Source organism: Aulonocara sp. 'chitande type north' Nkhata Bay, linkage group LG22, assembly GCF_057382095.1.
Source record: "Aulonocara sp. 'chitande type north' Nkhata Bay isolate Kocher_YH1m ecotype deep benthic linkage group LG22, A_spYH_male_GT1.1, whole genome shotgun sequence".
NCBI classification, from domain to species: Eukaryota; Metazoa; Chordata; class Actinopteri; order Cichliformes; family Cichlidae; genus Aulonocara; species Aulonocara sp. 'chitande type north' Nkhata Bay.
In genome coordinates this window covers 36,344,116-36,371,031 of record NC_141364.1, presented here as the reverse complement: position 1 = coordinate 36,371,031, position 26,916 = coordinate 36,344,116, and the positions used below count along the sequence as shown (strand labels likewise).

Below are 26,916 nucleotides of genomic sequence, written 5' to 3'. Positions count from 1 at the left end.
TGTGTGTTTGTGTGTGTGTGACAGAGTTCAGTGAGACCGTGGAGGAGAGAGGGGAGAGGGGGCAGAATCGGGAGGGAGTTAAGCTTCCTGACAGCCTGATGGATGAAGCTGTCCTTCAGCCTGCTGGTCCTGGCCTGGAGACTCCGCAGTCTCCTCCCCGACGGCAGCAGCTTGAAGAAGCTTTGCATTGGGTGCGTGGGATCAGCCGCTATGCAAAGGGCTTTTTTAGTGAGACGGGTGCTGTAAATGTCCTGGAGGGAGGGGAGAGAGACACCAATGATCCTCTCTGCAGCTCTCACTATGCGTTGGAGGGTTCTATGACAGGACGCATTGCAGGCTCCAAACCACACAGTGATGCAGCTCGACAGGATGCTCTCGATGGTGCCTCTGTAGAAAGTGTACATGATGGGGGCTGGTGCTCCTGCTCTTCTTAGTTTGCGGAGAAAGAAGAGACGCTGCTGTGATTTCTTGGCCAGTGCTGTGGTGTTGTACGTCCAGGAGAGATCCTCTGTGATGTGCACACCCAAGAACTTGGTGCTGCTCACTCTCTCCACAGACGCTCCGTCAATGGTCAGAGGAGCATGTTGGGTGTGCATTCTCCTGAAGTCCACAACAATCTCCTTCGTCTTCTCCACATTCAGAGAGAGATTGTTGTCAGCACACCACGTGGCCAGGCGTCTCACCTCACTTCTGTAGTCGGTCTCATCCCTGTTGCTAATGAGACCCACCACCGTTGTGTCGTCCGCAAACTTGATGAAAAGGTTGGAGCTGTATGATGGAGTGCAGTCATGGGTCAGCAGAGTGAAGAGGAGGGGGCTCAGCACACATCCCTGCGGGGCCCCCGTGTTTAAAATGATGGTGCTGGATGTATTACTGCCAACCCGTACTGCTTGAGGTCTTCCGGTGAGGAAATCCAACAGCCAGTTGCACAGTGAGGTGTTGAGCCCCAGCTGGACCAGTTTTTGAATGAGCTGTTGGGGGATTATGGTGTTGAATGCTGAACTGAAATCTATGAACAGCATTCGAACATATGAGTCATTTTTGTCCAGGTGTGTGAGTGCCGAGTGGAGTGCAGTGGAGATGGCATCATCGGTTGAGCGGTTGGGCCGATACGCAAACTGGAAGGGATCCAGGGAGGGGGGCAGGACAGTCTTGATGTGTTGCATGACTAGTCGTTCGAAGCACTTCATCAGGATGGGAGTAAGTGCAACAGGACGGTAGTCATTAAAGCAGGAGGGAGATGACTTTTTTGGAACCGGAATGATTGTGGTGGCTTTAAAACATGGCATTTAGTCTGTTATTAGACTCAATTGGTTTCTCTCAAAATGTAAAAAAACCCACCCACCACTTTAATCACACTCTAGACCTTGTTTTAACATATGGCATAGAAACTGAACATTTAACAGTGTTTCCTGAAAACCCTCTCCTGTCTGATCATTTCCTGATAACATTTACATTTACAATAATTGATTACACAGCGGTGGAGAGTAGACTTTATCAAAGTAGATGTCTTTCTGAAAACGCTGTAACTAAGTTTAAGAATATAATCCACCCACTGTTATCATCTTCAATGCCCTGTACCAACACAGAGCAGAGCAGCTATCTGAACGCTACCCCAGCAGAGGTCGATTATCTTGTTAATAATTTCACCTCCTCACTACGTACGACTCTGGATACTGTAGCTCCAGTGAAAACTAAGGTCTCAAATCAGAAGTACCTGACTCCGTGGTATAATTCTCAAACACGTACCCTAAAGCAGATGACTCGTAATCTGGAGAGGAAATGGCGTGTTACAAATTTAGAGGATCATCATTTAGCCTGGAGAAATAGTTTGCTGCTTTATAAGAAAGCCCTCCGCAAAGCCAGAACATCTTACTATTCATCACTGATTGAAGAAAATAAGAACAACCCCAGGTTTGTCTTCAGCACTGTAGCCAGGCTGACAAAAAGTCAGAGCTCTTTTGAGCCAACCATCCCTTTAACGTTAACTAGTAATGACTTCATGAACTTCTTCACAAATAAAATTTTTATCATTAGAGAAAAAATTACCAGTAATCATCCCACAGATGTAATATTATCTACAGCTACTCTTAGTACCACTGATGTTAAGTTACTCTTTTTCTTCAATTGATCTTTCTGAGTTAACTTCAATAATTACTTCCTCCAAACCATCAACGTGTCTTTTAGACCCCATTCCTACAAAACTGCTCAAAGAAGTCCTGCCATTAATTAATTCTTCGATCTTAAATATGATCAACCTATCTCTAATAATCGGCTATGTACCACAGGCCTTCAAGCTGGCTGTAGTTAAACCTTTACTCAAAAAGCCATCTCTAGACCCAGCAGTCTTAGCTAATTATAGGCCAATCTCCAACCTTCCTTTCATATCAAAAATCCTTGAAAGAGTAGTTGTCAAACAGCTAACAGATCATCTGCAGAGGAATGGTTTATTTGAAGAGTTTCAGTCAGGTTTCAGAGCTCATCACAGCACAGAAACAGCTTTAGTGAAGGTTACAAATGATCTTCTTATGGCCTCTGACAGTGGACTCATCTCTGTACTTGTCCTGCTAGACCTCAGTGCAGCATTCGATACTGTTGACCATAATATCCTATTAGAGCGATTAGAACATGCTGTAGGTATTACAGGTACTGCACTGCAGTGGTTTGTATCATATCTATCTAATAGACTCCAATTTGTGCATGTAAATGGAGAGTCCTCTTCACACACTGAGGTTAATTATGGAGTTCCACAGGGTTCAGTGCTAGGACCAATTCTGTTTACATTATACATGCTTCCCTTAGGCAGCATTATTAGAAGACATAGCATACATTTTCACTGCTATGCTGATCACCCAGCTCTATCTATCCATGAAGCCAGATAACACACACCAATTAGTTAAACTGCAGGAATGTCTTAAAGACATAAAGACCTGGATGGCCGCTAACTTTCTGCTTCTTAATTCAGATCAAAATGAGGTTATTGTACTCGGCCCTGAAAATCTTAGAAATATGATATCTAACCAGATTCTTACTCTGGATGGCATTACCTTGGCCTCCAGTAACGCTGTGAGGAACCTTGGAGTCATTTTTGACCAGGACATGTCCTTCAACGCACATATTAAACAAATATGTAAGACTGCGTTCTTCCATTTGCGCAACATCTCTAAAGTTAGAAATATCCTGTCTCAGAGTGACGCTGAAAAACTAGTTCATGCATTTATTACTTCCAGGCTGGACGACTGTAATTCATTATTATCAGGATGTCCAAAAAACTCACTGAAAAGCCTTCAGCTAATCCAAAATGCTGCAGCAAGAGTCCTGACAGGGACTAGAAAGAGAGAGCATATTTCTCCTGTTTTGGCTTCCCTTCATTGGCTTCCTGTTAAATCCAGAATTTAATTCAAAATCCTGCTCCTCACATACAAGGTCTTAAATAATCAGGCCCCATCTTATCTTAATGACCTTGTAGTACCATATCACCCTATTAGAGCACTTCGCTCTCGCTCTGCAGGCCTACTTGTTGTTCCTACAGTATTTAAAAGTAGAATGGGAGGGAGAGCCTTCAGTTTTCAGGCCCCTCTTCTGTGGAACCAGCTTCCAGTTTGGATTCGGGTGACAGACACTATTTCTACTTTTAAGATTAAGCTTAAAACTTTCCTTTTTGCTAAAGCATATAGTTAGGGCTGAAGCAGATGACCCTGAATCCTCCCTTAGTTATGCTGCAATAGACATAGGCTGCCGGGGGATTCCCATGATGCATTGAGTTTTTCCTTTCCAGTCACCTTTCTCACTCACTATGTATTAACAGACCTCTCTGCATTGAATCATATCTGTTATTAACCTCTGTCTCTCTTCCACAGCATGTCTTTTATCCTGTCTTCCTTCTCTCACCCCAACCGGTCGCAGCAGATGGCCCCGCCCCTCCCTGAGCCTGGTTATGCCGGAGGTTTCTTCCTGTTAAAAAGGGAGTTTTTCCTTCCCACTGTCGCCAAAGTGCTTGCTCATAGGGGGTCATATGATTGTTGGGTTTTTCTCTGTACCTATGAAGCGCCTTGAGGCGACTTTTGTTGTGATTTGGCGCTATATAAATAAAATTGAATTGAATTGAATAGAATAGTCTTGCAGTCTCGGGCGACTGCTCAGTCTTACCAGTAGCTGGTGTTTTGCTCCTCTAACCAATCTCTGATGGCTCCCCCTTGCTGTAGCATGTTTTGTACCTCGTCAATCTCTTCCTGTGAGAGCAGTCTCTTCTTCTGAATGTTGGAACACTGAGCTACTAGTTGTTTTGCCGTCAATGATGATGTTGGGTATCGATGATTTCATACATCCCTCATCCTATCCATGCAATCCCTTCCGCCAGGGTTCCTTGCATAATAGCATTCCAACAAAACCCTATTTTCTTCTCTTGCCCACCGATGCCTTCTTGTTCCAGTAGGCCACTTCTCATCAGGGTGCGCTGGTTCCCCAACACCTTGTTGATCAGGGCGATGACCGAGCCAGCATGACTTATTTATCTCTTTCACTCTGGTATGCCAGGCGGGAATCGAGCTTGCGACCCTCTACTCCAATGGCGTGTAGTGGAGAACTGCTGTTAATGTTTAATTCGGACAGTTGTTTTCTAAAGACACAACCTCATGAGTTTGGTCAACTGTTGCCACCAGGAATGCCCTTTGTCACCTATTCTTTCATAATAGGTGTAGCCAGGTGGCAAAAGACTTCTACTTTGGTGGCCTCAGAATCTCATCTCTGCTTTTTGCAGATGATGCCGTTCTATTGGCTTTATCATGTGGTGGCCTCTAGCTCGCACTGGAGCAGTTCACAGCTAAGTGTAAAGCAGCAGGAATGAGAACTAGCACTTATAAATCTGGGGCCATGGTCCTCAGCTAAAAAAGGGTGAAGTGCTCACTCCAGGTCAGGGATAATTTGCTGCACCAAGTAGAGGCGTTTAAGTATCTCAGGATTTCAGGTTTACGAGCCAGGGGAGAGGGGAGCAAGAGATTGACAGATGGATTAGGCTGGCATTTGCAGTCAGTCAGAGGCTGTTTGTTCCTTTGTTCATACTTACCTTTGTTTCTTTGTTTTGAGCCTTAGGTGTTAGGTGTTTGGGATCATCACCATACCTGCCATCACCGGCCTTAACCAAGAGGAGGAGTTTTTTTAAGGAAAGTTTTCTTCGTTTTTGTGTTTTTCGAGATTACGGACTAACTTATCAAGAGTTATCTTAGAGGGATTTATGTAAATGAGCTAATCAGTGGAGTAGTGAGCCTTATGTCTTTCTCATTTCCCTGAGGAGGAGCGGTGAGCTGTGCTGCCTAGGCCATATGCTTTTAGATTTTTATTATTATGAGTTAATCTGGGGATCTTAGGCTTAACTTTCATGTGTTATGGAGATCACTGTAAATAAATTGGTCATATCTGGGGACCCAAAATATCTGCTGAGTCTGCTTACCTACCACCTTGCTTGATGGGGTGTCACTCATGAGGTAAAGCAGGTCATCTACTAATCGGAAAGTTGGTGGTTTGATCCCTGGCTGCTCCAGTCTGCATGCCAAATATTCTTGGGAAAAAAGTGCGTACAGTGGGTGTATAAAGCACTGTGAGCACTCTGGGAGAGTAGAGAAGCGCTATATAAGAATCAGCCCTTTTACAATTTTACTATAATATGAGAGCTGCTGTGAATAAATCTGCCATAACAATAAAAATAAAAGACCAAATGTGATCAAACTAATCCTTTTTATCTATGTCCATTAACTTTTTGCACAAATTGTCCTGCTTTGACTTACCCTTTAAAATACTAGACATGATCATCAAGTGGACCCAAAAGACCTTTGCAATACTTTATGTGTTTAACATACAGTTGGTGTTCCTACTGGAGCAGTTACAGTTGCAGTTATAAAGCAATTGAAAGCACGTTAGTTAAAGAAAGTTAGTTCTGCATAAGAAAATCTCTGTTATTTCTTTTGTCATGTTAAGCTACTTCTTATAAATGTTAACAATATGTAACTTATTAATACATTTTTTTCATACCCCTGATAATATGTTTTTATCATGAAAGATGGACCCGACCACACAGTTCACATTTTCAACATTCGGTTGTTGTCTCTACCACGCTCAGTTGCAGCTTTTCAGCTACAACCTCCACACACAACAACACACCACAGGTCCTGGCACGTTTTGTACAGGGGAGGCGTGATGAGCTGATGGAATTCCGGTGTATCGGCCTCCCCTGAAGCCCCGCCACAATGTCAGCATCAATAGTCTTCTGTAGTAATTAAATACAACTTTATTAAGAAGAAAGGCCTGTCCTGCTTCATAGTAGTTGTTGTTAGTTTTGCTGTTGTTGTGCTATACTATTAGCAACCTTATGAGCCACCTGCTGTGGATGATATTATAGTTATAGCTTATAAAAATTATAGAATTATAGAATCTATTTCTATTCTATTTGGTCTGTAATGGAAAATTTGTGTTTCACCTTATTGAAGCCCAGCTTACTATTGGTATGTAGTTTTCTTGAACAAAGAATGAGTGTGAATATTTGTAAACAAACTAATTGGAACTGTGTTCATCATCAGGTTGGTGCCTACGTGACTGTGAGGACTGAGCTCCCTACAGCTGAACAGACAAAGATTCCCACTTGTTGGCTACAAAGGAACTGTTATTATTTTACCTTTTTGTCTTTGCCAGTTCGTGCTGTATCAATCACTTTGCAAAGGTTTTAACTTTCTTTTAATAAATCTCAGAAAATCAGTTTGGTTTCATGTTGATTCAGGAAAACCTGGATTTAGACTCCATGAGTCTGAAAGAGTGCTTACCTGCAAACAAATTACTGAGGAGAAGAGTGCCTGGCAACTGAGAGCAGACAGTGACTGCTGAAATCTCAATTGATAAAGAATCCAGAGTGGAGAGAATTTTTCAAGGACAAATAATTTGATTTAAGGAATTTGAAATTATTCTGTGTTTGGTAAGAGGGTCCACCATTCAGAGAAAAATTCTGTAAACACAGTTGGTTTGGGCTGATCGCCAGAGGGAAGATGCAAATCAACACTGTAAAGTAAAGTAAAGGTAAAGTGTGTGTGTTAGTCCCCATAGGGAAATAGTTCCTCTGCATTTAACCCATTCACCCAGTGAAGCAGTGGGCAGCCACCAATGCAGCGCCCGGGAAGCAGTGTGTAGGGACGGTACCTTGCTCAGGGGTACCTCAGGGTAGCCGTTCAGTGGAGTCGATCCCCCGACCTTCCGATCATGGGGCCACCACTCTACCTACTGAGCTATCCCTGCCCCTTATCTGTTAACCTGGGCTGAGGACCATCGGCAGATGCAAATTATCACCGTTAGTTTGGGCTGATTGCCACAAGCAGACACACGCTAATGGCATTATGGGTTACATAAGGGACAACTTACTGGGCCTGAATTCACAAACAGCCATTGGTTGATTAGTTGTGATTGAGAATCTACAGATTGGATGTCTGAGATTGAACTTGAGTACCACCAGGAATAAATATGGGGAGCTCAAAGTCCAAAACAGAAAGCCGACTCAAGAGGTATACCATAAAATAGTCCAAATGTCCAATTTATGAAAAACAAACATGGTGAAATATTGTAGCAATAAAATGTGCGGATAAATTAACTTTAATTTCTAAAAAATGGGTATTTCAGTATAAGATTAAATAATGCAAAAAGGGGAAAAGGAAGATGAGGAGACATTAATTAAAAGAGAAATAGTATGTGTCATTTAATACAGATTGAAATGATTATTATCTTGTGGCAGGACTGCAAGAATCAGAGAGGGAACATGTTAACAGGCAGGGATGAAAAATTATATTAATTAAATGCCTCAGTGTGTCAGTAGCAGGCAAACCAAGACCTGGATCAACCTCGACCAACATCATCAGACCTACATCAAGGGCCAGGTTTGGCTAAATATTCCACAGCTTTACCGCCAGCCATCTTGAACTGTGAAAAACATGTTTCAACGACAAAAAAACCCTCTCCCTTAAGACACAATACTAGAGCAACTGCAGTGACATCAAGAGTCAAAGGAGCTTGCAAAGAAAATCGTCTGGACTTCTTTAAGTTGCTTGAACAGAGGGACTCCAGATAGCTGAAACAAACCTAACCACACCGCTGACAATGTACATGTCACAACCATAAAATACTGCAGGGCAGGGAGCAGCAGAGAAGTGGAGGGAGAAGAGAACATGAGGCTCTTTTTAGTGTGGTGACACATGAATAATTGGGTTAAGGATTGTCCTGAAAATAAGAAAACTGAGGCTAACTGACTCGGAGTGGAAGGTAAGAAAGAGAAGGGTCCTCAGCATCCTCAAGCGGTTATACAGGGCAAAATTACTGTTATAAAGAAATGAATGCCACAATTGGAAGACTAAAAGCACATAGAAGCCCTGGCATGGATGGTTTCACTGGTGAATGGTATAAGGCCTACAGGGAGGAATTAACTTCTAGACTAAAGGCAGCGTGTAACTGGGTCCTTAAATGAGGGGAGGTTACCTGCTCATGGAAAGAAGCGGCCATATCTGTTGTTCCAAAGGAGGAAAAAGATAAATTGAATTATAGACACTATCAACCAAGATCAGTATTAAACCTGGATTAATGTTAATAATCCATTAATTTATTAATCTTGACTAAGCTGGGTTTATCCATCAGAGCCAGACCCAAGACAGAATTAGAAGGACTCTCCACGTCATACATCATATAAAAAGAATAATATTGAGGCAATGCTGATAGGTTTAGATGCAGAAAAAGTATTTGACTCTGTAAGGTTGTCATTTCTCTATAAAGTTTTAAAGTTTAGATTTCATCAAATAGTCATTAAGGCAATTCAATCAATCTGCAATAAACCAACAGCCAAAATGAAAATAAATGGCAGTCTATCGGAACCATTTACTCTTGAAAGATTATGCCGACAGGTCTGCCCCCCTGTTACCGATCTTATTTGCTCAGTTTGTTGAACCTCTTAGCCAGTACATAAAACAGGATAATCAAATTAGAGGAATCAATATACAGGGAGACTGTAAGGAGCTGATGATATTTTTATCTACCTAAGCCAACCAAATGTAACCCTACCTAGAATCATGATGATAATAGAGGAATTTGGATCACTATCAGGCTATAAATATTAAAAAAAACACAAGTTATGATCTTTAACTGTGGAGGGCCAGGAGTGACAAAATGAATTAATTAAATATACTGTTAAATCATTATTTAGATGCTTTATTAATGAATTAAATTGGAATTAAATAAATATTTCAATAATTAATTAAATGTTCATTCAATTAATTTAAAACATTTATTATGTATTTATTTATAATTTTATTTAATTAATGATACATTTAATAAATTAATTATTGACACAATTATGTATTTATTTAAGTCATTTTGGCACTTGTGGCCCTGCGGTTGTCTTCATGAATTTATTTTATCTGTCAGCCTCACCCATCAAAGTGTCCAATGTCACTGCAGGTAACATGTACGTGCAACATTTGTAGTGACAAATAAAGGCTCGTCATCAAGTCAGGGGGCGGGGTTAACACTGATTAAGTCAAAACCATTGCTTTGGCCTGGTGGCCATCGTTTCAGTGCATGAAAGAACATGTAGGAGCTAACTGAACTGTGCTTTGAAAAACACTGGTTGTGTGTCACCAAATACACTTTTAACATTTTTTAGCCGGGAATGTAGTGGTTTATTCTTCAGATATCTGGTTGGTTTGTCGACCAGAGCCTATTTGTAAAAGTGCTTCGATGATTTTGGATATGTCTGCCCAGCCCAGTCTCACGGCAAAGGAGGTTGAACACTGACTTAATTTACTGAGGTTGTATCTATCAGGTCTTTATCTCCTGATGTTCGTATGTGTCATACTTGTTTCAGTCGCCAATTCTGTATTAAATCTAGCATTAAAGGATGTTGAAGGAGGAGAGAGAGCAAATAAATCTGATTAACATGTTTGTGTTTTTTCCAATAATCAGTGTGACCTGTGTATACAAACGTAAACTTTAAAAAATTATTAAAAGAGATATCGTTGGTGTTTCTGTCATGTAGTAACTGTTAGGTTTAACTGCACAAAGCTTGTTCGACACTATGAAACACATACAGACTTCATGATGTTAGACTAATATTTTCATTGCAAATATTAATGATGAGGGTAAACAGGCAGTCCAGCTACTGTCTCAGAACCCTGTATACCATGGTGCGAGGTCAGCATATCCAGGATATCTTTTTGTTATCTGGAATCACTGACCCTAACGCTGGGACCAGGGTTTTCCAGCGTGGTCACATGAAAGTGTTGGCGGCATCAGATTAATCTAACGGTTATCTACAAACCTAATTCACGTGCCATATCGATATTCTTTTACAGAAAATGATCCTTATTAGTCCCAACTATTAAAGAGATGTGAAACTTGAGGCTATGTGACAGTCTAAAGGCTAATCACTTCCATCTATTCTGGTCCCGCCCCAAGTTACTTCATTCTGACAAGACATCCACAAATGTTTGGAAAAGATTTTTGGACCCAAATCCTTTTTGATTTCTTATATGTGTACGCAGGCCTGGAAATCCCAAACAGAACCACTCCAGCAGATAAATATCTACTGAGAATTATTATAATGTTATCTAAGAAAATCTTGACTAGGAAATGGCTCCAAACAGGCATACCAGGAATGCAAGAACAGTACAATACTGTCTATCAAATATTTGTCTTTGCTTATTATGTCTTTGCGGCTTCAACGACAAAAATTGAACAAACTCTGCTTCAAATGGACCCAGTATGTCATAAGTTGCTGGTGTACTTGGATTTTTCCACACAACCATTTCTAGGGTTTACAGAGAATGGTCTAAAAACAAAGAAAATATCCAATGAACAGCAGGTCTTTGGGCAAAAATGTCTCATTGATGCCATAAGTCTAAGAAGAATAGCCACACTACTTTGAGCTCCCATCCATCCATCCATCCATCCATTCGCTTCCGCTTGTCCTTTTCAGGGTCGCGGGGGGCGCTGGAGCCTATCCCAGCTGTCATAGGGCGAGAGGCGGGGTACACCCTGGACAGGTCGCCAGTCTGTCGCAGGGCTAACACACAGGGACAGACAACCATTCACATTCATTCGCACATTCACACCTAGTGACAATTTGGATTATCCAATTAACCTATCCCCACAAGCTGCATGTCTTTGGACGGTGGGAGGAAGCCGGAGTACCCGGAGAGAACCCACGCAAACACGGGGAGAACATGCAAACTCCACACAGAAAGACCCCGGCCTGATGGTGGAATTGAACTCAGGACCTTGCTGTGCGGCAACAGTGCTAACCACTGTGCCACCGTGCTGCTGCTTTTGAGCTCATAAAGAATAATCACTCATTACAACTAAGGTATGCAAAAGTGCAATTGTGAACACACAACACATCAAATCGTGAACCAGATGGGCTACAGCAGCAGAACACCACATCAGGTGACACTCTTGTTAGCTAAGAACATGAGATTGAAAGCAAAAATTTGAACAGACCGTCCAACATTTGCCAACAGAGAATTGGAAAAATAGTGCCTGGTCAGATGAGTCTCAGTTTCTGTCATTTGGACAACAGGGTCAAAGATCCTGATTTTCTTGGCAAACTTTAGGCCTCCTACTATGAACTGTGCATTGTTTAAACATAACAGCCGGTCTTAGCATATATTTTCTGATAGCTGCTTCCTGCAATATAATTATGGGTTAGATAACATAATCCCTAGTTCTTTAATAAGACTGGGGTGTTTCACTATGGGAATCTACTTGACACGACCAAATATAGAAGCTCCAATCTCACCACATCTGTCTGTGACACACCTGTTGAGCCATGGTTAGGGGTCCAGCCCCTCATACTAACATGGTCAGCCAGCTCCTCCATACTCATTCTAAGCACTTTTTTTTCCTGTGCTAATCGCAAAAAGTTGATTCTGTTCATTTGGACGTAGCAATTTCAGAGGGAGAACTGTTTGTAGAGCAGATGCTGTCCTCCTCCTCTTCTGGATCACTGGTGCCTTCCCAGCTTTGACAAATGTTCAGCTGGGATAACCACATTTACTCAGGGCATTCTTAATATGATGTTCTTCTGCTTTCCTGGCCGCTGTGTCTGTGGAGATTGTGTTCGGTCTGTGTTGTAGTATGCTGATGACACCCAGTTTGTGCTCCAGTGGATGATGAGAACTGTCAGTTTTGGCTGGCGGTCATAGGTTCTGTGCAATAATATGACGCGAGACTGGAGTAAAAGACATCCATGGATTGGCACTTTATTAAAGACGGAGCATGATAACAGCACAAACACTAACCACAACTAAACAAAATGGCTTCCTTTTATACTCTACCTTTTCAGGTGAGCATCCGGAATAGCCCAAGTATGGGGGTTAACTAATCAACATGAAACATAACCCTCCACACAAACAAACATACAATAACATTAAAGCACATCACAAACATATACATATTTCCAACATATACTATAAACAAACCAATAACATAAGCTTCACTCATTTCTATCTAAATTAAAACCCTCTTTAAACATACTCCCTAACCCGGCACACTGGTCTGCTCCAAGAGCTCTTAAACAGGTGATTGAGCCGCTTTCACTCTTTTGCTCCACATCCTGCAAGAAGCAACCAGGACAGGTGAGTACCTTTACAAGTTCTCATTTCACATATGTTTAGGTTATTGATAAATGATTAACTGCAAGCAGCTCTAACTTTGGCTCTTCTCCGACACAGGCAGGATGGCCAGTCCCACTGTCTCTTTTCTGTTACAAGCTGTCAATTTAAACGTATGTCAAATAACCTAATAAAAGACTCCATAAGAACTAATGTGTTTTCTTTATTACCCTATTTTAAATTCCCAATCCAACAATTTATTATTAACAATACCAACCAGGTAATGGAACCCCTGGTCTCCATTACAAGAATCAAACCTTAGATACTGATCCAAATGTGTTGGTTTACTGTGGACTGATGGAAATGTCACAGTCTAAGAAGACTAGCCTGTCAAGTTTAAATGCTCCCTGGTGTATCCTATGTGTTGGTTCACCGAGTTAATGTGGTCAGTGAATTGTGGTACATCCTGAGATTTGATTTTTATCCAGGTGTCATCCACATACCTGAACCAATGACTTGGTGATGTAGAGTTGGATAACAAAGCCAACTTTTCCACTTCTTCTATGTACGAGTGGGAAACAGTGGATGAAACTGGGGAACCCATGGCACACCAGTTCTGCATGTACTACTGACCCTTGTATACAAAATAAGTGGAATGAAGACACGGTTCCAAGAGCAACAACCAATGATTAATGACCATTGGTCAGTAACAAGAGGATTTCCTTGCATGGATGATTGAGCATGCATCAATGCATCTAATATCTACTGTCTCAGGTTGACCTGAGACACTAAATTCAAGCACTGCCTGAGCCAGGGATGACTGTGGAACATCCAGCCTATAAAACGCATAGCCCAACTTGCTGCTGTACTGACACACCTCTGAACAAAATCCATGACGTGGCCATACCCATAGTAGAAAGAGCTCAGAGTCCCACCGAGGCCAGAGAGCTCTTACAGCTTTAGGCCAGAGATATGTCCTCAAATACACTTTAGTGAGTCCAGAGGTCAACTGCAAACAAGATGGGGTGAATGGATAAAGTATGTAACTCACTAACTTGCTTGACAGGGGTTAGAGCCAACAGTAGAGTGGTTTCAAGTACGAGAAACTTTAACTCCAGGATCAAGGGGTGGTGGGAGAGGATGTCTAAAGCGACCAACAGATCCTATAATGTAGGGTTGTCAAACTTAGAAAACACAGCACCTCAACTGCAAAGCACTTAAAAAGGATGTTTTTCAAAATACCACTCTTCTAAAACATGCAATAAAAAGAGAGCAGGTGGACACAGCTCTTGCACTCTAAATGATGGCAATAACCTTCTGAGGCAGGACTGCAGTATTCAAATTACACCTTTTGATGGGAAATTTTGTTAAACCATTGCTCAACTTATGTCTGCATGAGAGCAGTTAATTAAGGTGTACCTGCAAGGGGACTTGTGAAACAGGACAAAACATTGAGAAACAAACAAACTGAAGACAGGACAGTTGGGGTCGAGGTTATAAAGATAAGAACACTGGTTCTCAGCATATATGCATGGGCAGTGGAAAGTTCAGCACATTTAAGTACTTGTAAAACTCTGTGCAATCACATTATAAATGAGGGCAAGACACTGTATGCTTTAGTCGTACTTTGTCCACTGCGTTGTACACTGGTGTGGACTCTGTACGTCTCCTTACTGCAAGTAAAACCTGTTGAAAATGTGTTTGTGAGACTCTGTGGCCATTGCTCAAGTGTTTTGATAAAAAATATTTTGACAACTTTCATGCACAAGTCCAGAGAGCCAACCAGCATGGGTGAGGATAATATATCTGCCTCCGTGCATGAGATAGAATGTCCCTGCTGATGAGTGGACACTGTTCATTCGCTTGGAACTGAATTATATTTGACACACAGCCACCCTCTCTACCTGTAAGATTAAGTCTAACACTTTCCTTTTTGATGATGCATAAGGTTAGGGCTGAATCATGTGACCCTGATTCCTCCCACTGTTGCACTGCATTAGGCTTAGGCTGCTGAGGACTTCCCATGATGCACTCACTATACACCACTCTGCATTTAGTCAGTAGCTCTTATAATCTCTGGCTCTCTTCTATAATGTGTCTTTCATCCTGTCTTCCTCTCTTCACCTTCAACCAGTCGCAGCAGATGACTGTAACTTTGAAGATGGTTCTGCTGCAGGTTTGTTCCTGTTAAAAGCTATTTTTCCTTCCCACTGTCGCCAAGTGCATGCTCTTGGAGGGGTAGTTTGATTGCTGGAGTTATCTTTGTATTATTGTGGGGTCATTATCTTGTAACTTAAAGACTGTTAAATAAATAAATAAAACTGAATGCTGTGATTGTAGCCATTCTGTGAAAGGTAATTGTGGCATGGGCGTGGGTGTGACAGCGGAGCGGGAGTGTCTTTGTCCGAGTGAAAACAAAAACCACAGTGAAATCACATTCGGAAATAAAGTAGTGCTGTCATTACGTCCGTGTCCTGTCTATGTGTACCGAGTCCAACGTCACACTGGTGTCGAAACCCTGGCGCGATGTCCGATCCCCAGTCTGCTCCACCTGCTCCCCCGGCGGCTCAGCCGCCTGCCCAGCCGCCCGCCCAACTGCTGCAGATCGCGGGCCAAAAGATGATGGACATGGCGGCGATGGCGGCTCGACAGGCTGCGACACAGGACCAGCAGTTGGCGTTGCTTCGCCAGCAATTTGAGCAGCAGACCGCGGCTCTGGAGCAGCTGCTGGGGAATGCAGCTGCGCCGGCGCCCCCCCCCCCCGCTGTCAGTGACATTGCACCGGATGAGGGAAGGGGAGGACCTGCTGGTGTTTACTGAGGCTTTCCAGGCCACGGCGTTGGCCTGTCGCTGGCCGGAGGAGGAATGGGCCACCCAGCTGCTGCCGCTTCTGTCGGGCAAGGCTCAGACGGCGGTGCTGAGCTTGCCCCCCAGATCGCGGGGGGTGTTTGAGGATGTATGCCAGGCGGTACTGGACCGTTTGGGTGTCTCCCCGGAGGATTATCGCTGTCAATTCAGAGCCAGCAGAATGATGGGAGGGGCTCGGCAGCTGGAGGACGCGGCAGCGAGGTGGCTGCAATCAGGCTGGGGAGGCTCGGCTGCTCAATCTGGTCGTCCTCGAGCAATTCGTGGGGGGCTCATTGGGTCCGCTGCCACCGCCCGGCAGATCTGACGGCGGTGGTTACGCTGGCAGAGGACCATCTTGCGGCCAACCCGGGACCCAGCCGAGAGGAGCCGCAGCGAAGCGACCATGTTCTGCTGCCTAGGCTGCCGGTGGCGGTGACACAAAGGAGGGACGGCGGCCCTGTTGGAACGGAGCAGGCAGCGGGGTGGAGCCCCAGGAACCTGTTCCGGCCGCTGCTTCCAGCCGGAGCCACGGGGAGCCGCAAAGACGCCGGGGCCGGAATGCTGGAAGTGTGGTCGGCTGGGGCACCTGCGCCGGGAGTGTCCGCTCATAGAGGTGAGGTAGGTGTTCCGTGTTGCCGGTGCTCCAGTGCCCTCCCCGGTCCAGGAGGGACGTACCGCGTGCTGGTAAGGTATCAAGGGGGCATTCGCCATGCTTTGATGGACACGGGATGCACGCAGACCCTGGTCCACCAAAGTTTGGTTCGCCCCGGGGCGTTGTTGGAGGCTGACTGGGTGGAGGTTAAATGTGTGCACGGGGACATTCACCGATATCCTGTGGTGTCGCTGGTGTTGAAATTTAAGGGCAAAAAACATAGAGTGAAGGCAGTGGTTAGTCCGAGCCTGTCACATCCCCTGATTTTCTGCACAGATTGGCCGGGGTTCCATACTTTATTGGGGCAGTATGCAGGAATGCGATTGCGGCTGGTAGACACGTGTAATGTCTGTGCGGCGTTCAGTGGTAATGCGGGGTCGCCCGACACTGACTCGGGGGGGGGGGGGGGGGGGGGGGGCCTCCGGTAATGTGCCCCACGGGAGATTTCCCACTCGAGCAGTCTCGGACTGACACCCTACGCTAAGCCTATGACCAAGTGATGGAAATTGATGGTCAATGGGTGCACCCTGTGGCCACGCGGACTTAACCGCACTTCCAATTGAAAAACAATAGGCTGTAGCGAGTGAGCCGCTACACTCGCACTAACAAAATTCGTACCGAGTTGCTGGTACCGCAAAGCCGCCGGGAAATGATTGTCCACGGCCGGACACATGGGATGCGAAAAAACTCTGGAGCAGATAATGGCCCGATTCTATTGGCATCTGGGCTGCATGCGCCGCCGGTGCTCGTCATGTCCGGAGTGTCAGCTAGTTAGCCCTCATGGAGGTCCTGTTTCACCGCATCGGTATGGACCTCATCGGGCCATTTCACCGGAGTGCACGCAGCTATCGCTTCGTATTAGTCCTGGTGGATTATGCGACAGGATACCCGCAAGCAGTGCCACTGCGCACCATTTCCGCGAGAAGTCAGGCACTGTTTCAGGTTGTCTCCCGGGTTGGTATTCCGAAAGACATACTGACCGACCAGGGCACATCGTTCATTCATGTCTTGCACACTGAGGGAACTGTACGGGTTATTGGGCATTAAGGCTGTTCGGACCAGCATCTACCACCCTCAAACCGACGGGTTGGTGGAGTGGCTGAATAAAACTCTAAAGTCCATGATCCGTAAGTTCATTCACGAGGATGAACGCAAATGGGATCGCTGGTTAGACCCTCTGTTGTTCGCAGTGTGGGAGGTGCCCCAGGCCTCCACGGGATTTTCTCCCTTTGAACTGTTGTACAGCAGAAAGCTGTGGGGGGTGCTCAACCTGATTAAGGAAAACTGGGAGGAGGGTCCGAGCCCTGCGAAAAGTGAAGTTCAGTACGTGCTAGACCTGAGAGCAAAGCTGCACACACTGGGGAGACTCTCACGGGAGAATTTGCTCCAGGCCCAGCAGCGACAGCAACGCCTGTACAACAGAGGGGTGACAACTCGGGCAATTTTCACCGCGAGATGAAGTGCTTGTGTTATTTCCTTCTTCCAGCTCTAAATTACTCGTGGTCCTTGGACCTTTGTGGTCACACGGCAAGTGGGGGACATTGATTATGAAGTAGTATAGTCGGACAGGGGCGGAGCCATGCAGATTTACCACCTCAACCTCCTCAAAGCCTGGAGGGAGGCGGAGACCACTTTTCTGGTGAGCCTGGTAAGGGAGAGAGACGAGTTGGGGCCGGAGGTGCCAAAATCTAACAACCCTGACTCCCTCCATTGTAGTGACCATCTCACACAGGCCCAGAGGGCAGATATTGCTGCATTGCAACAGCTTTTTGCCGAAATGTTCTCCCCCCCTACCTGGCCTCATAGAGCACCATTTTGAAACGTAGCCTGGTGTGATGGAGAGTTCACGACCCTACAGGCTGCTGGAACATAAAAGACAAACTGTTCTCCGGGAATTGGAGGAAATGCTGAGGTTGGGCGTAATAGAAGAGTCACACAGTGCTTGGTGTAGCCCCATTGTTCTTGTGGTGAAGAAGGATGAGTCTATACGGTTCTGTGTCGATTATCGCAGAGTGAATGAGATGTCACATTTTGATGCTTATCCCATGCCCTGGGTCGACGAGCTCCTGGTTGCCTGGTTGGGCACCGCTCGCTGGATTTAACCAAGGTCTACTGGCAGATTCCCTTGTCTGCAGAGTCCAAGGAAAAGACGGCCTTCTCCACTTCGTACGTTACGCTTCCGTTTGGCTTGTTCGGGGCTCCTGCCACCTTTCAGCGCCTCATGGACCGGGTGCTGCGGCCCCCCACTGCCTATGCTGCCGCCTATCTGGATGATGTCATAATCTGCAGTGACACGTGGGCGGAGCATGTGCGGCGTGTGGCTGTGGTGCTGGAGTCTCTGAGGCAGGTGGGGCTCACGGCCAACCCGAAGAAGTGTACGGTTGGACGGAGGGAGGTACAGTATTTGGGGTACCACTTGGGGGGCGGGCAAGTGTGGCCTCAAGTGGAGAAGACCGGGGCGATTGCATCCGCCCCAAGACGAAAAAGGAGATGAGACAATTTCTGGGGCTGGCCGGCTACTACCGGCAGTTCGTACCAGGGTTCGCGGACCTGACCAGCCCTTTAACTGATCTCACTCGCAAGGGTGCCTGAATCTGGTCCAGTGGACAAAGAGGTGCCAGGCGGCGTTTGTGCAGGTGAAATGGGCTCTCTGTGGAGAGCCGCTGCTGTTCACGCCTAACTTCTCCCTCCCTTTTTGTATGCAGACTGACCCCTCGAACAGGGGGCTGGGGGCCGTTTTGTCCCAACAGGTAGGGGGAGTTGACCAGCCGGAAGCTAACGGATCGCAAGTCACGGTACAGTACCTTGGAGAAGGAGTGCCTGGCGATCCGGTCGACTCCCTCCGCTACTACCTCCTGGGACGCCCATTCACCGTCTCCTCAGACCATGCCCCGCTGCAGTGGCTCCACCGCATGAAGGATGCCAACGCCCAGATCACTCGGTGGTATCTGGCTCTGCAGCCCTTTAAGTTCAAGGTGATCCGTAGGCCGGATGGGCATGTGTGGCGTGGGTGTGGTCTCTGGCCAGCTGCAGAGGAGGGGTGACGCAGTGAGCTCCCGGGGCGGCGCAGTGGGGGGGTGAACAGATGTGCTGGGATGTGAGTGTGATTATGTCTCTTTATATGTTCACAGTGACAGTCGGAGAGGGAGAGAGCGGACGTGACAGCAGAGGGGGAGTATCTGTGTCCCAGTGAAAACAAAAACCACAGTGAAATCACATTCGGAAATAAAGTAGTGCTGTCATTACATCCGTGTCCTGTCTATGTGTACCAGGTCCAACGTCACAGTAATCATGGCCATTGATCAGTGGTCATAACAAGTTGCATATTAATGAACATGAAACTGACCTTGTTAGTTAGTGGTGCTACTTTCGTTCTTTGCAAATATACTGTTTGTAAGGTTGGGGAAACCTGCAGCAGCGGAGACTGAAGAAGCCACTTGGATGAGTGATGAAACATTTCTCCCAATGAAAACAGAACGTCCAGATGAATGGAATCAACTTTCTGGGATTTCCTGACCTGGATGATTGAGCATGCATTGAGACATCAACATAATAAACACTTACTTTGTTTAAATGTGCCATATAAGTAAACTCATTTGACTTTTGTAGAGAATTAGCTTTCTTTCTTCTGTGCCTATATAATGCTTGACCCCTGCAGGTTGTAGAAGTGCAGGTATGCGGGATCCCCTTAATTGAGGCAGTGACCAGTTTCCTGCCTCTGGGCAGTTAAGTTTTTATTTAACCTACTTTAACCTACTGCATATATCCTGTTGAGTTGTGTTTGACCTGGGTAGGTTTGCTACCCAGCAACGGGGTAATAAAGGGGTGCCTATATAAGCAAGGCCTGGATCCTTTGTTTGGTGAATTCCTCAGGACAACACCATGAGTGACTTTTACTGACTGAATTCCTCCAACACTTTCCTCCCAAGATAGACAACTGAATGATTTTGAAACCACTGAGGAATCATAACAGTCTTTGGCTTAAGTCAAAGTCAAATTTAAGACAAAAATATACCTAATATATGATTGGTTTGATAAGTGGAAATTTAAAACTCTGAAGTTCATTGTGCATATTTATGGAAAGAACATATTGTTTCTGAGTCCACAGTGCCATTAGAATATAGCATCATTTCTTTTGAGCCATCAGGGACATGAGGGAATGCTACCTTAATGAAGACTGTGTGCTGTTTCTCAGTGTCTGCTATATTGTTTACAGACATACAATACTAAGGGCTCTAAAAAGTGGCCTCATGTATGCTTTCTAGCATGAAGGTTATTAGAATAGAATAAGGTCCAGAGAATTGTACTGCCTGGGCCACCAGGGAACTTGACAACAATTACACACTTCTGTTTACTCCACAAATTGGCCTCAGAGAGGGGCATGGGCATCTGTAGCGCCTAGTTAAAGTGATTGAGGTGACCCCAAACCATTGATTTTTTCCTTTGTCTTCAGCATCAAGCCTGGCCACCCTTGATCATTCGTCTGTACTCTGAGCAGGCTAGTTTAGCAGTCATTTCTTGCTTTTAGATCACATTAAACTGTGGTTAAACTTCAGCTGCTTCAAAGACACAACAATTACTGATGATGTTATCAGACCTTAAAAAAATATTCTTGAGTAAAAGCCTCAAGTGTTATTAAGTGCACTTCTGTAATAACATTAGAATTAAGCTTGAATACAGATAAGAAAACATGGAGAGCCACAAATTCAAATCACACTCAAAGACTGATCTTCATTTCATAAATGCATCAACGATAGTGATCACCTGAAAATTCTTTCAGAAAATAAAACATGGTAATTGTTAGATTTTTCCAGTAAGACACCCACTGAAAGAAGAACTGACGAAAAAACTCTTCCTAAAGCCTCTGTCTAAATACCAGACCAGCTGATGAGTAATGATGCCTATTTTTCTTTCAATTTACTTTATATAGTAAAATCACCAGAGTGTAACACTTCATTAAGTTAATTAGGGTAACTTAATTATAGTCTTTCATGGGTCAACCATGAAGCTTCTGATTGATGGCACAGCCTGTAAAGGTAATCTTCTTGTGAATTGAAAAAAAATTTCATTAGCTGTAAGAAAAACGCATCAAAAAATTCTGAACGCTTAAGGCACACTAAGCATATAAACAGCCAGTAGTCCAAATCAGCAAACACTAGCATTAAATACCTAACTGCTATATTGCCATAAAGAGCTGGATACTCTTGAGTTCATAACAGAACTTCAAATACAAATTATTTACTAAGCAGTAGGAGGCCATTGGCTGTGGAGGAAGTGAAGAAAATGAAACTTTTAGGCTATAATTTCAGCAGTTGCAATCCTTTTGATGAAAACAAGACTAAGTGCAGCAAAAGGAGTGCATCCCACACAAGTTCACAGTTGAGTACTTTAAACACTGTCTGAAGAACTTTAAGAGCTTTTGGCAATTCAAACCTTTTATCCAAATCTTATGGTCTGATTCACCACATTACGGAGTATGCCAAGCAGTGCTGCAAGGGTGTAAATAAAGTCTTAAACAAGTGCCCCTTTGGCATGGTAACAGGGTTGAATTGAACACCATCCATATATTATGAGTAGACTGTCCCTTTATTACTGAAATCAATTTTGTGAGCGCCTGGGGCATTAGCAGGACGGATGTAGGCTTGGTCAGAGTGAGGTTTATCTAAGCTAAGCAGGCTGAGAAAAACACAGCATCTATAATATCCTCAAGGCTATCCAACAAAGCCTTTTTTCCCCCTGTTGCACAACAGAAACATGTGTGCAATGGCACCAGCAGTGTTCCAGTAACACTCTAAACCAGGAGCTGTAATTACTATAACTTTAAAATAATTCATCAACACCAAGCAAATCAAAGGGACATATCAACAAAAAAGATGTTGGTTACAAATCAGAATGAAACTTATTTTCTGTGACCTTGAGCAAGAAACAAAGCAAAACTCTTACAGTAACAAAAAGACTAATCTCGCAGTTTGTTTATGGAAGAAATGATAGCACCAATATTAACTTTGTTGTACAAGTGTAGACAAAGTCCTTTCTAACAAATAAAAACACATACAAGACTGAGATTTTTAGAAAGAAAGTTAGAAAGACAATTCTTTGTATGATAAAACTATTTTACCAGCAATGTACAGTAGTATGAAAAAGACTTTTCCTCTTTCCTGATTTCCTATTTTGTATAGGTTTGTCACACATAAATATTTCAGTCAGAGTCAGAGAGACTTTATTCATCCCCAAAGGGCAATTAAGATAGATACCTTGCCAACCGTACATACAATACACAAACATCATATTGCGGAGACAGGTCAGGCTAGGTAGCACTGGCCGGTCGAGCGCACGAGCAGCGACCCGGAACCGAAACAATGGAAAATGCATGATAGATCATCGATATCTATTATGGGGGGAAAAAAATCCAAACCTACATGGTAGAGCAGGGCGATATGGCCAAAAATATTTATCACGATATATATTTGAAAATTGCGATAACGATATAACTGACGATATAATTGATGCAAGACAAAATACAAAATGCAACTCCACAACTTTAATAGCGCAAAAAACCCATCCATTTATTTTCACTTAAACAAGCAGCTGTTTTTTTATGTGCATTAAAGCTATATAAAAATTTAACAGTGCAAATGCAAATTCCTTGCTGACAGTTTAACCAAAGGGCATTTCCAGTAGAAATGTGCTGACATATCCTGAGCATAACCATGTATAATATCCACTAAAGTTAAAAAGAGGTGCGTTGCAACATTAAACTGCCGTGTGCCAAATAAAAAAGTCAAATACGTATTTTTCGGACCATAAGGTGCACGGTATTATAAGGCACATTAAGCGAAACAAAGCAGTCAGATAGATCAAACTTTATTCAACTCATACTTCTTGCTTCCTCCACTTCTGTACCATTGATTCATTAATGCTGTATTCTATCACAGCTGATCTATTCCCATGTTGTCACAGTATTTTAATGACTAACTTCGTATTGTGGATGGATTATCTCAATTGTTCTCCTGACTGAAGGTTGGTTCGTTTACAGCATCCTGCCTTGCAATTGCATTTGTCTCTAACCATCGGGAGCCCTCACGTTAACTTTTATTGAGTGGAAAAGTGTTAGCGTTTATCCTGCAGCTTCAATGTTTATGTTATGCTAACATAGCTGTGTCGGTAGCGATCATGTAGCACATCATTATAAAGCAGCTAACCCAACTTCAGTAACCCTACAAAACATCACTGCTGTTTAGTTTCCTGTCTTCATTTAAGTTGGAAGTGACAGCACAGCTGTACATTTGAATTTTTTTCAGAAATCTGTCAGTCAGAACATGGTATATCTGCTTAGGTAACTAGCGAAATTAGCGAGTTAACTTTCGCTAACTTCCTGCTAACTTCTAACTCCGTTAAATGTGATACATTCTGTTTTCATGGATGCCTGGATGTTAAACTTAATTATTACACCTGGTAAAGCTGCAATGCTGATCATTTTTATTAAAGATGAAAGAATTTAGACAGTTTTTAACTCTCTCAGTGTGCCGCAGTGTTTGTTTGACTTTGGGACTTTGGGATCTGAAGCAGATGGAGTTTTGGACCCAGATTACTCCCAGATTTACGAGCACCTTAGTCCGAGAAATCCAGTAATAATGACGGCCCGCTTGCATGTTCTACAAAAAAATGTGCTTTAGTGGGTATCTGATGGACAAACACCAAACCAGTGCCACACCACTGAAGTTGCACTATTTTCACAAACCAATTCTGGTTCATCCGTTTCATTCAACAACCTGCTTTCCCCCTTCTCATTCTCCGTTGCCGCTATTTCGGCCATGTGCGTATGAAAACAAATGCACTGCGCATGCGCATTTTACCCATATTCTAGCACGATATTTTATTTTCTTATCGTTGCCTAACATTATACCGGTATTACCGTGAACGGCATAATATGGCCCAGCCCTACTACATGGCCCTGTGCAGTTCCTCTAGCCACACCCAAGCCTGCTTACTGCCACACCTGTTCTCAATCAAGAAATCACTTAAATAGGACCTGCCTGACAAAGTTGCGTAGACTAAAAGATTCTCAAAAGCCAGACATCATGTCACAATCCAAGAAAATTCAGGAATAAATGAGAAACAAAGTAAATAAGATTTCACAGTATGGAAAAGGTTATAAAGCCATTTCTAAAGCTGTGTGACTCCAGTGAACCACAGTGAGAGCCATTATCCACAAATCGCAAAAACATAGAACAATGGTGAACCTTCCCAGGTGTGGCCAGCTGAACAAAATTACCCCAAGAGCGCAGCGACGACTCATCCAAGAGTTCACAAAAGGCCTCAGAACACCATCCAACGAACTGCAGGCCTCTGTCGCCTCAGTCAGTGTTCATGACTCCACCATAAGAAAGAGACTGGGCAAAAATGGCCTGCATAGCAGAGTCTCAAGATGAAAACCATTCCAGCCGGACTTTATTCAGACGACGCACTCAATGACTATAACGGATGGACCATGGTGGGGTATTCCAACCCATTTATTCACAAGTTACCACAGACATATCGTAAGAGCTGTTCGCCTTCCAGCTAGATGCTAATTTAAAGATGGATGGAAAACAATAACTTTCTCATTACCTTTTTCTTGTGAGCAAACAGTAGCAGCTCGATCTTCCTTCCCAGATGTTGCCCGTTCCGAATTTCAAAATAAGAGTCTAATGAACATTATAAGGTATAATTCGTTCAGGGATATAAGAAAGGAATAATTGGAATAATATCAAATAGAACAAGTAATCTGGGTCATTTACACTCCCACCAAATCATTAGTATTCCAAATATCATAACTTCATAAACATAGGAAGAGAGAACACAAATGATTTCCTAATACAAAGAATGACCAACCAACAGAAGCCTAGTATGCAAGGAATGAACTAGTCATTTTCCAACAATAAGACTAGTTTTTGAACTGGCCGTTCAAGCACTGACCGCTTGGTGAGACGTTCACCAATTTTGCCAGGTTTCCTGTCCCCTAGACATAGCTTTACTCTCCTAACCAGTCCATCTCTGTCCATTGTAGTTTCTACAACTCTGCCCAACCTCCATTCATTTCTGGGCAAGTCTTCATCCTTCATTATGACTATATCCCCGATCTGCAGGTTTCTCTTTGGGGTTTGCCAGCGTTGTCTGAAGGCAATGTTGGCCAAATACTCTTTCTGCCAACGGCTCCAGAACTGCTCGGCCAAATATTGTAAGTGGCACCATGTCTTTCTCACGTACATATCTTCCCTTATGAACTTGCTGGGGGGAGGAAGGGCAATGGTAGGCTTCAGGGTAAGTAAGTGGTTTGGTGTCAGTGGCTCACGACTGTTGGGATCGTGTAGGTTTTCGACAGTGAGAGGACGACTCTTAACTATCGTCATTGCTTCATAGAAGAATGCTTGGAGGGAAGCATCAGGTAGGTTTTTAGGTGAGAGTGCAAGGGTCGCGTTGAGAACACTCCTGACTGTTCTAATTTGACGCTCCCACACTCCACCAACATGACTTGAACCAGCAGCATTTAGGATGAAGTCACACTGCTTCTTAGAAAGGAAGTTAGTCAGTTTATCACCATCTAGTTCCATGAGGGCTTCCTGCAGTTCATTCTTGGCTCCTAAGAAATTACTGCCTTGGTCAGATTTGATCTGGGGCACGGCTCCAGTTATAGCAATGAAGCAGCGCAGTCCAATTATGAATGTGTCTGTAGATAGGTCCTCCAGCATTTCAATAATAGGAGAAGCAGGTGAAAAGGAGACTGTATCGTTTTCGCACACTATGTCCTTGCTTGCTATAGAAGGGTCCAAAGCAATCCATTCCACAGTAGGTAAAGGGTGGAGATGAATTTACTCGCTCTGGAGGGAAATTGGCCATTTTCTGTTCTTCTGTCCGTCTCTGAAGCTTTCGACAAACTACACATTGGCGAAGATAAGATGCAACCGTCCTACCAATTCCTGATATCCAGTAACCCCTTGTCCTGATCATACTGAGAGTCATCCCCTTGCCTTGATGCTTGACTTCTTCATGACAGTATGCTATGATCATCCTTGTAACATGATGTTTCTTTGGAATGATGGTAGGGTGTTTGACTGAGAGAGGAAGACTTGAATCACAGAGTCTACCTCCAACCTTAATCACACCATCACTGTCCAAGAAGGGGTTGAGGTGATGTAGCTTGTTATGAGGTGGCAGCTGACAACCTTTCTTCAAAAGGTGCACTTTCTCCGAGTATGTTTGTCTCTGCAGATTTTGATAATGAGGCACTCTGCTTCTTCTCTTTCCTGCACTGCAGAGAGACCATTTGACTTATCCTTGTTGATCCTTCGAAGAATGCCAGCCACTGCACAAACGGCACAAGTCCAGGACGAGAACTTTGTCAGCCAATAGGTAAGAAAATCTTGTTCTACGGTTTCCGTGTTTAGAGTCCGTGTTTCCTAAACTTCTGGATCTCCGACTGACAGTTCCCGGAGCCACCTCTTCCGAGAGGTCAATTCCCCTTTACCATAGAAATGCAGGGCCGGTAAACCAGTTCGATGATATTAGCTCATTGACAAAACAACCTCTAGAAGCACGATCCACAGGATTCTGGTCGGTAGGGACGCATCTCCATTGCCTTTGATGCGTGTAGAGATGTATCTTCTGGATACGGATGGCTACAAACGTGTGAAAACGTCGAGCCACGTTATTGATGTGCCCTAGTACAACCTTTGAATCAGTCCAAAAATGCTCTTCAATGTCCGCATATCCAAATTCTTCCTTCAAAACATTGCTGGGTTTCATAGAGAT

At 44.0% G+C, this 26,916-nt stretch overlaps 1 protein-coding gene across 1 annotated transcript in view; it reads right to left on the bottom strand.

Annotated features, from left to right (window-relative positions):
• Positions 1 to 26,916, bottom strand: part of LOC147304605 (uncharacterized) — a 65,691-nt gene that overhangs the window by 10,746 nt on the left and 28,029 nt on the right. Inside the window, exon 3 of the mRNA XM_086281347.1 lies at positions 19,472 to 19,642. Coding sequence (XP_086137473.1) covers positions 19,472 to 19,642 — 171 coding nt within the window. The remainder of the gene's footprint in view (positions 1 to 19,471; positions 19,643 to 26,916) is intronic.